At 50.6% G+C, this 9,883-nt stretch overlaps 1 protein-coding gene across 1 annotated transcript; it reads left to right on the forward strand.

Moving 5' to 3' along the window:
• The first annotated feature begins 1,281 nt into the window (after positions 1-1,281).
• On the forward strand, positions 1,282-8,643 carry LOC135293202 (serine/threonine-protein kinase PAK 3-like). The gene is made up of 9 exons (XM_064407188.1): positions 1,282-1,456; positions 2,411-2,474; positions 4,275-4,323; positions 5,470-5,582; positions 6,106-6,223; positions 6,866-6,965; positions 7,399-7,595; positions 8,181-8,318; positions 8,466-8,643. Exons 1-9 carry the CDS (start codon positions 1,450-1,452, stop codon positions 8,553-8,555), a joined length of 876 nt encoding a protein of 291 aa, XP_064263258.1. The 5' UTR covers positions 1,282-1,449; the 3' UTR covers positions 8,556-8,643.
• Positions 8,644-9,883: the final 1,240 nt, after the last annotated feature.

Genomic DNA, 9,883 nt, shown 5'->3' on the forward strand with positions numbered 1-9,883 from the left:
AGGCTCTTTGCAGCAAGAGCAGCAGCAGCAGGAGGAGCCCAGGCTGTTTTCTCCAATTCCTTTTCAGAGCTTTTAAGCAGCTGGAAGTGGGGTTGCTTTGTGATTTAAGCCATGATGGAATTTGTCCTGCACAAGAGAGTGCAGTCCCATCTAATTGTGCCTTTTCACTTCAGTGGGAACAACATAGAATCCCATTTCTCTGCAGATGATTTCTCCTTAGTGCATCTGGGTCTAGAGCTGAATATAAAGAAGGTCACTTGTCCCTCACGCTGCTGTCTGTCTGCAGAGCCCCACACCAACCTCAGAGGATCCTCTGGCTGCGTATCTTCCTGCAGAAGAGGCCAGAGGGGAGGAAGATGCTCCCCAAACTGTGCCTGCTTCCACTGCAGGGCCTGAGCATCCAGCATCAGTAAGTGGCAGCTCTGGGTCGTGCTGTGGCTGGAGCAAAGCATAGCTGCAAGTTTCTGATCAGACAGCACCTCCTGTGCCTGGCTGAAGATGCTGTGGGCCAGAATCTTTCCAGCCCTTCCCCCAGTCAGTGGGGCCTGGAAAAGAGGAGTGGAACTTGGATTGTTTATGCACCAGCTTCCTACTGTTCTGAAAGGGGCTGTGAATTTGTCTTAGCAAGAGACAAGAGGTAGCATTAGGATGTCTTTGGATGGTCCTGGGGTACAAGTGAGGCCCTTGGTGGCCAGTGGCTGTGCAGGCTCCCTGTCCCCTGTGAGGAGAGCAGTGCAAAGATGCAGTTCACAAGCTTGCAGGATATGAGGAGGCACTGTCCCCAGGAGGGACCTGGCCCTCCCCACAGAGCAGCTAAAGTCAGTAGCTAAAGGAAGAGCTGAGCTGCAGCAGGGCCTGTAGCCGAATATAGGTAAGGTGGTGAATGACAGGTTCTTCCTGTCCCTCATGCTGCTGTCTGTCCACAGAGCACAAGGGCAGCGTCAGCACCTGCTCTGGCAGCCTCTGTACCTGAGGAAGAGGCTGAAGAGGAGGAAGGTGCCAATGAACCTGGCCCTGCTGTCAGCCCACGGCCGGAGCAAACAACACCAGTAAGTGCCTGCTTTGGATAGCAGCGTCTTTGGTGTCATTTTGTCTGTCATGTAAAAGCAGCCTTTGGATTTTGTGCTTTGAGCTGTTGAAGCGGGTGCACAAGCTGAGAGGTGAAGAGCCCTGGGTGTGGCCAGCAGCATCTTCCTAGGGGCTTGCATTTGAAATGGGATGGGAGGGGCATCTCTGCCAGGCACATTTGTAACCCAAATTCATTTCTTGTCCCAGAGCTCCATCTCTTCTGTCGTGGCACCTGCACGAGCTGCAGCTGAAGGCTCGGGAGAAGGCTCCAGTGCCCAGGCTGGAAGCTCAAGCACGAGCAGCTCGTGCACCTGGAGCACGACCAGCTCGTCTGGCAGCAGAGAGCAGCAGCGAGAGAGGACAGAGGACAAGTACCTGGCCATGCTGAGTAGGTCCTTTGTGATCCTCGTGTGCCGGAGCAGTGCCTTGTGTGCGCGTGTGTCGGCATGAGCTGTCCCACCTCCTGCTCCTCCTCAGCTGAGTGCCAGGTCCTGAGGCCTCCTCCACACAGGACCTGTTGTTGTGCTCTGAGGTGGTGAGGGATCAGCGGGGTGTTGCTCCTGCCTCTGAGAGCAGCTCGGCCTGGTTTGGCTTTGCCTGAGCTTCCCTGTGGGCAAAAGGCCAAGCAGAGATTGTTTCTGGCTGAGCAGGAGGCTGTGACCTCGCGAATGAGTAGGCCTCAAGGAGCTCCTGCGGGGCCCAGCTGCTGTGGGCACGGCCAAGGTCATCTTCAGCACTCAGCCTGTCCTAAAGGCTGAGGGACCTAATTCCTGAGGCCATCACAGTAGCTTATAACATGAGCTGCTGCTCCTGAAAGGCTGAAGGGCAATGTTTAGGCAAAGTCCTGCTTAAAGCTGGAGATCTGGGCTCTGCTGGAAGCACTTTGCAATATTATTCCTGTTCTGGAGAGGGCAGCTGATGACAAAAATTGATTCCAGAACCCAAGATGCCTTTGATGTTTGCAAGGATGAAAGCTTGTGTTGAATGTGGCAGAGTGTTCATTGCCAAGAACAGGAAGGTTTTGTTTTTCCTGTTGCCCTTAATGTTTATAGACAACAATCACTTCTCTTGGTTAGAGTTTTCTGATCCCTGTCTCCTCTGACTGTTTCTCCGTGTGCTTAGATTTTACTTCAGACTTTTAGTTTTGTGCAGGGCATCTGTGCTGCAGGGCTGCTTGTCTTGCTGCTGCTGTTTTTGAGGTGGTGCTGGTGCGGTGGTGTTGTTGTTTCCCGACTGACTGAGTTGAAAGGGCCCAGTGTCCCGGAGAGTGGGGCTGCCTTTGTGACCTGCTGCAGGGTGGGATCTCTTTTGAAGTGAGCATCTTTCCTTGGGATTTTTACAGAGATGCTGGTGAGCGAGGGAGATCCTGAGGCTAAATACACAGAACTGGAGACTATTGGCAAAGGGTGAGTGCAGCCACAGTTCCTTCTTCAAAGGGAGGGGCAGTGTGTTTTGCTGGTGTCACATCTCCCCAGAGTGACATCAGGCAAGCTCCAAAGCTGTTCAGACACTGCGTTAAGATGATGCCAGGTGATCTCTCAGTGCTGGCCAGCATTTATAGCTGTGGTCCAAAGGCACAGCAGAGGCACCTGGATGCTGGAAATGTCTTGTCTGCGGCAAAGAGCAGCACCTGGCAGCTCTCCTGTCCCTCAAGTGTGTTTGCACCTGTTTGCCGCTTTTCATAGGAGAAATAATTTTTGAGTGTCTTGAAACAGTACAGAATACGTGGGAATGAAATGAGGAGAAACCTCATTGCCTCAAAGGTCAAGGTAGCAGCTGACAGCTGTCTGGGAACAGCTCTCAGTAACATTTCTTTCCAGTATTTTGCTGAAAACAAGATTCAGTGGTCAGGATGACCACCACCTAGTGTAGAAGCCAAAAGCAGAAATGAAAGCAGCAGCTGTCTTTTGTGGCTGAGATGGCAAAAGACAAAGATTCAGGGGAATGCCCAGTGTCAATGCACCCTAGAGGAAAAACCATCATCTGCCTGATGGCAGACCCCTCATGGATCCTATGGGCTTTAGGCCTTTGCTGCAAAGAATCCACCAAACTGCTCCCCTTGAAAGCAAGCTCTGCTGACTGTAGATGGGATTGACTTGCAGCATTTTCTCTGGGTAGGCTGTCCTGATTCAGGGCAAATTTGGCAGGAAACCTCCAGAAAGCAAACCCACGTGGCCACTTCCCCCAGCCGATTAGGGAACAATTTCCTTGGAGAGAAGTGGAAAGAAGTTGTTTGTTTAACAGGCAAAGCACTTCCCAGCATACAAAATGAACAATCATGGATGACAAAACTCATTTCCTGCTCTGAAGAGATGGCAAGTTCAGAAAGTCTCTCCTGGGGGTTGTCATTCTCCAGTGCTGGGAAAGGCTGCAGAGTAGGCCCTGGTGGGCTACAAAGTGTGAACTCTCGGTGTTTTGCCGGGTCCCAGTCTGGAGCAGGTTTGAATGGTTCCAAGAAAAGGGAAAGAAAAACAGTAAAGGGAAAACTCAGACTGCCTTAGCTAGCTAAACTAACTAAAAAGCAAAAGGAGTGTGGTGTGTGGCCCCATCTGTGCCCAGACAACAACACTGGAGTTCTGTGTTCCAGCAGACTGCGGGGGAGAGTGCAGCTGATAACAAAACTCTGTGCTCCCTCTTCTCCTGACACCTACTGTCTGATCCAGTCTTGGAGGCACAGAATATAACATCCAGTATAAACAGAACAGGTGACTGGGGGTACAAGCATCATAACATCACCCCAGAACAGAAGCCAAATGTACAAGAAGTCACCAGAAAAGTGGAGTCCTTCCAGTGTCTGGTGCACAGAAGCGAAGCAGCTGCCAATGGCTCTGGACCCAGAACACAGCTGCCTAAGGATCCTGTGTTTTGAGGACTTCTCCATTTGTGTGTGCAGCAATGGAAGGCTTTGCCTGCTCTGGCTGTGCCTGGACACTATTGTCCTTGCAAGCTGGAAAAGGGATCTGTGTCTGCTTGAGTTTGGCAGACAGACTCCAAGGAGAGGTGTAAGGAGACCCAACTGGCAAATTCGTGGAAGAATCAGACACATGCACAGATAGAGAAAGAGAAAAGGGAGAAAAGACCCATAGAAGAATCTGTCGTGTTCCATTTACTGTTTTCCCCAGGACTTTTTTCCCGTTGGGCTGCAGTGTTTTGCACTTGCAGGGACTAAAGGACTTCTTCTTTCTCTGCTGCTGTTTTGTTTCTAGGGGTTTCGGCACTGTGTGCATGGCAGTGGAGACTGCCACAGGAGAAGAGGTAAGCCTCAAGCAGCGCCGCAGCTTCTGCAGCTCTCGAGTGCCCTCCCCTCTGCTGTGAGCACTGGCTGAGCTTTGGGTCGCCAGTGGAGCTTTGCTGCAAAGGCAAATGGAGTGCAGAGCAGTGTCTGCCTGCCAAATACAGTGGGGACAGATTTTGTACTTCTCAGCTGCCCCAGGGGATGCAAGGAGGCCAAGCGGTGTCTTTCAGAGGAGGACACAGGGCTGGGTCTAAGTGCCCAGGTGGTGTCTCAGAGCATGGCACTGCTCTTTGGGGCTGCAGCATTCCTGAATTCTCATTTCTGGCTGTTAGCCAATACATGGGAATCATGCTGGTAGTTCTGCAGCCACCTGCAGTGCTGCCCTTGGGATCTGTGCTTAGAGAGAGAGAAAGGTCTGCAAGGAGTGTCTCAATGGCCTGAGTCCTGCTCAGAGCCTGGTGTACATCCCTAGAGGATCGAGGCAGGGGTTATTTCTTTTTACAGTCAGGCAGTAACTGCAAATATCAGTGGTGTGAAGTAAAGTATTTTCGTGGAATAATATACAAATTCCTGAAGTGAGGAATTGCTAGGATTGTCTTTTTTGGAGGTGTCCTTAATGATGTTTTCATCATCATGGCATTTTTTCTGTGAAATATGTAGGGTTGTATTTCTTAGGGGGAATAACCCTCAAGATGTTTTTAGGACACAATTTTATCTGTCATGTCCGTAAGGGTTTGCTTTGTAGTTGTGCAATGGAGAATGCCAGTGGTTGCTGGAGTAATGATCAAGCCCCTAGAAGTGCCCAAGGTTTCCCAGCAGTTTTGCTCCATTTTTACTGGCACAGAATCGATTCCTTCTTGCAAGAGGTGTGTCAATGTCAATGGGAATGATAAAGGAAGGCCCTGGGGAAGACTGTGGGCACAGTGAGTGTTGTTAGAGCTTTGACGTGGAGAGCTTAGACTGTGTTTCTCCCAGGTTTACAAGGCAAAGGATATCTGTCACTCTGTCCTGGGAGGTGCCCAAGCACGGGGTCTGATGTCCAGTCACAAGGCAGTTTGGCCCAGCCCAGCTGGGGCTGCTGTCATCCCATAATCACTGTCTCCATCATCCCCTTGTGCTCCTGTGCCACAGACTTCTTTGGTTCATGGCTTTCCATGTTGTTTTAGGTGGCCATCAAGAAAATTAGTCTCCTGCAAGAGAGCAGCAGCGAGCTGTGCCTGAATGAAATCCAGGTCATGTGTGGCACTAAGAATGCCAACCTTGTGAACTATGTAGACAGGTGAGTGGTTCTGCTGTTCTGCCATGAAAGGTCATTCACATCCTGCAAGCCAGAGGTGCAACCACTCCTTTGGGCACTGGCAAAAGAGGATGGAGCTGTTAATTCCTGTTTCTGGGCTGATCTACAGCATCTTGGGAAAAGATTGCATTGGGGCTGCTTTCATCTTTCCTGGCATACCTTGCTTGAAGGGTGCTTTCAAAGACAGGACTGGGCCCTGTCTTACTGAGTCAACAGCCTCCAAGTTCCTGTCCTCTCTCCACATTGTTTTGTTGGGTTTGGGGTTTGATTTTTCCCCTGGGTCTGAAGTGCTGACAAAGCACTGTCTATTGTATTTCCCTTGGCCTGTTGCATTGGTGTGGATACCAAGCAGTGTTTTAGACTGCACAGATTTCAAGTCCTGCAGAGCATAGTGAATGACTACTCACTTCCTCCTGTCTTCCTCTGAGAGAGACACAGAAACAAGAATCCATCAGGTTGTGTAAGTGCGTGCGTTCATCTCCAGGCTCTTGTTTCCTCCTTTCAGCTACCTGGTGGATGAGGAACTCTGGCTGGTGATGGAATACATGGACGGAGGTTCTTTACACGATGTTATTAGGGAGACTCACATGGCAGAAGGAGAGATAGCAGCTGTCTCTCGGGAGGTAAGGGATGGCACTTGTGCTTCCCATGGCTTGGTCAGGATGGTCCTTCCAAATGGGTGATAAGGACAGGAGAGGAGAGATTTCATCTTCCAAGCCTTTCTCTTATGTCCTTGGCAGTAGCAAGAGCATCTGAAGTGCCTGCCAGTGTCCCTGCCCTTCTTCTAGTGTGTTTGTCTTTGCCTCTCTAAACACTTGCCTGGAGCCTGTGTGTGCTGCATTCCTTCCCTGTAAGGGCAAAGGCACTGGTGGCGCAAAGTGAAGCAAGGGGCAAAGACAACGAATACTGACAGGACTGTCACAGAGCTCAGCCTCAAAGGAGAGCCTTGCACCCAAAGTGGTGTTTGCAAAAGCATCCACTGCTGTCTGGCTGGAGAGAGCACAGCCACTGCAGCAGGGCTCCTTCGGTCTGTGTTTGCAGGGCACTGGCCAGAGGAACAATTGCCCTTTCTCTTTCAGAAGCAAACACACCCTCACTTAGAAAGGCACTGCTGTTCTCGTGGTGGAGCAGCAGGCTCTTGCCCTTGCCAGCAGCCTGTCCTGCCATGGCTCACCATCCCCCAGGAAGTCAGTGTTGCAGATGTGCCACTTCCCTGCTTGTGGGATGAAGTCCACTTAGGCTCGTGTTTCTTTTTCCTCTCTCAGTGCCTGCAAGGCCTGGATTTCCTGCACTCCAAGCAAGTGATCCACCGAGATATCAAAAGCCACAACATTCTCCTGGGCTTGGATGGATCAGTCAAGTTGGGTGGGTGTTGCTGGCCAGTCTCAGCCGTGGCGGGCTGCGGTGTGGGGCTGCCTTTGGGTGGCTCCAGTTCCCTGCAGTGGGGCCTGTGACAGTGCAGGCTGCCCTGCTGCAAGCACAGAGCACAGCCACAAGGTGCAGGGAGGTGTTGCTGGGAAAAAGGGGTCAGGGGTGGCTTTGGGTTGTGTGTGTCCCTTCCCAAGCAAGGCAGTTACAGTCTAATAGCTTCAGGGGACTATAATCCACTGCCTGAAACTGGGGGCTTTTGCTAAGTGGCCAATTCCGTATTTCCTTGGCTGCAGGCCTGAGGTATGGCAGCATGGCCCCTTTACAGCTGGGTTCCACACTGCCTTCTTGGACATTGGTCCAGTGGGGATTTCTTTTGTTTGCTTTCCTAAGTCACGCTGGCTTGATCAGAGTGGTTTTTCCTCCTCAGCTGATTTTGGCCTTGCTACTCAGCTTACTGCTGAGCAGAACAAACGGAGATCAGCTGTTGGGACTACTTACTGGATGGCGCCAGAAATTTTCACCAGGAAGCCCTACGGCCCCAAAGTGGACATCTGGTCCTTTGGCATCGTGGGGATCGAGATGGTGGAAGGAGCGCCTCCGTACCTGATGAAAACCTCCCGCACGGTACGCTGCAGCTGCTCTCAGACACTGCTGTCACCCTAACAAAATCTGCTCCCATTCTTCTGCCTGGGAAGCTTGCCAACAACTGAAAATGATAGGTTCCAGGCTGCAGTCTCTCGTGCTTCTTGGCCAGATCATCCCCTTGCCATTTTTGTGCATGAACAGGACCTAAAATTCAGGATGCCTTTTGCTTGGCAGAAGCTTTGCCTAAGGGAGCAGTGAGCAGTGCTGAGCTGCGTTTTATGGAATAATCCTTGGAAATAGTAGAGTTAGACCAAAGTCCTTCTTTTAAAATGCCTGTAGAGGTGGTGTCAGTGCTCAGAGAAGCAAAGTGTGCTTTTGCTGATGGAGCTGCTGCTAATTCCAGCATCCAGTGAAATCAGGGGTCAAGGCAAGAGCCTTTGCATACTGGACTGGCTATGGCTGCCTCTGGCTTTGGGTTGTTTTAGTAGGGCTAGGAAAGGTATCTGCCACCCTGTGGCAGGGAGTAAAGTGCCACTGGAGAGTGGAGCTTGTCCAGTGGGGTCTGTGTGAGCAGTTTGGGGTGCGAAGGAGACAGGTAGAGTGTGGCATTTCCTTCTTCTCTAGGTTCAACAGCTGATAAGCACCGGCCCCCCCCTGAAGCTGCAGAAGCCCAGGCAGCAGTCGGCGTGGCTGCGAGACTTTCTGCACTGCTGCCTGGAGAGGGACGAGGACAGGCGCTGGTCTGCCCAGGAACTTCTGCAGGTAAAGGCAAAGCGGCGGCAGGTCCTGGATGTGGAGAGAGAGGTGCACAGAATGCCCTCCTTTCTGTATCTTTCTGGTAGCCAGAGAAAGCCTGCTTCAGCCTGTGGGGAAAGTAGAAGTTCATTGCTTCTTTTTCTCTTTGGGCAGCATCCGTTTGTAACATCAGCCAAGCCAGCCTCCTCCCTGACACCTCTGATCATGGCCACGCAGCAGTTCATGGCCAACAGGAGATACTAGCCCTGGAAGAGGCCTTTGTTGTTGTTTGTTGTTTGAAGTTTGTAGTTTGTAGTTTATAGCTCGTAGTTTGTAGTTTGTTATGAGTGATAGTCAGAATAAATACTATAATAAATAAATAAACCCTTCGTGTTGGAAGCTTCCTTTTGTTCTCACCCTGTGAATAAGCTCTAAATTTGCTTCTGAATGGTCAGGTGTTTCTGCTATGTGGGAAGACCCATGGATGGGGTTTGTGGCACGGTTTGTGAGCGAAGATCCTTTTCCTTCCTTGCCTCCAGGCCACAGCCTCTTGTGGAGATACAGGCTTGCAGCTGTGACTAGAGGAGCAGAGCAGGGCAGAATGGAGCAGAGCAGTGGTGTCACTGCTAGGGATGCTGCTGTGCCTGTGGTTGTGTTGCAGCTCTTGGGAAAGGTTGGGAGCGTCTGTGTTGCTGTGGGCAGAGGGGGAGGGAGCCGGGCTTCTCCACAGGCTCAGGTGCAGGTGAGTGTCCAATGGGAAGACAAGTTCTGCCACGGGAACTGATGCCAACACAAGGGAGTACTACACATACTTGCCTTGGTGGAGTAATTTCATGCTTTGCTCCGAGGAGCTGGCATGAAGTCTGAAAATTTGCTGAATGTGGTAAAAAGATACAGCTTTGGCGATTTGAACAAAAATAGGGTGTTTATTTAAAGAGGAAAAACAAAAAGGGAGGTAAGGAAAAAGAAGAAAGGAAAGAAAGAAAAAAGGATAAAGTCCCAAGCCCAAGGATTGAGGAAATCTCTAGCTGAACTGGCCTCTGGCCCCAAGGCCAGAACCCAAGGGCATTGCAGTGAATGCACTTAGTCTGCCCTCAAATCTGGAAAAAGGTCTCTAAAAAGAGATATTGATTGAAATCTGCAGTGTGGGATCCCCTGCTGTAGCTAAGTCACAGTCCCAGGAACAGTAAAAGACAGCAAAGGCAGCTCTTCAGGCCAGGCTGCCCCTTTGATGTTCTCGGTCCCCTCAGTCTGTACTTGCAGTTCTGCCCCCATAGTCTCTGGTGATTGGTGCTAGTAGATGATGAGGTAAGATCTTCTTTCCCAGAGTGTGCTGTCACTGGGGTGGGATGATCTCTCTGAGGTTTTTGATGGGAAACTCTCTCATTAGTATGCACCATTGCTGTGGCATCAAGTTACCAGTTCAACCTGGAGTGGGTTAGAAATTGTCTGTAAAATGCTGCATGCTGTTGGTGAGAGGAAACTGCACTGGGACCTTTGAAAGTATAAGGCTACTAAAAAGAGATAATTAAATTTACAAATAATGTAATTAGGTTAAGAACAAAGGATTATAAAAATAATATAGTTCTTAT

Source organism: Passer domesticus, unplaced genomic scaffold, assembly GCF_036417665.1.
Source record: "Passer domesticus isolate bPasDom1 unplaced genomic scaffold, bPasDom1.hap1 HAP1_SCAFFOLD_85, whole genome shotgun sequence".
Taxonomy (NCBI): domain Eukaryota; kingdom Metazoa; phylum Chordata; class Aves; order Passeriformes; family Passeridae; genus Passer; species Passer domesticus.

Excerpts from the sequence above, each read along its gene's own strand:
- LOC135293202 (XM_064407188.1), top strand. Across the intron at positions 6,224-6,865 it reads TAGCAGCTGTCTCTCGGGAG|TGCCTGCAAGGCCTGGATTT; the intron begins GTAAGGGATGGC and ends TTCCTCTCTCAG. Across the intron at positions 6,966-7,398 it reads GGATGGATCAGTCAAGTTGG|CTGATTTTGGCCTTGCTACT; the intron begins GTGGGTGTTGCT and ends TTTCCTCCTCAG.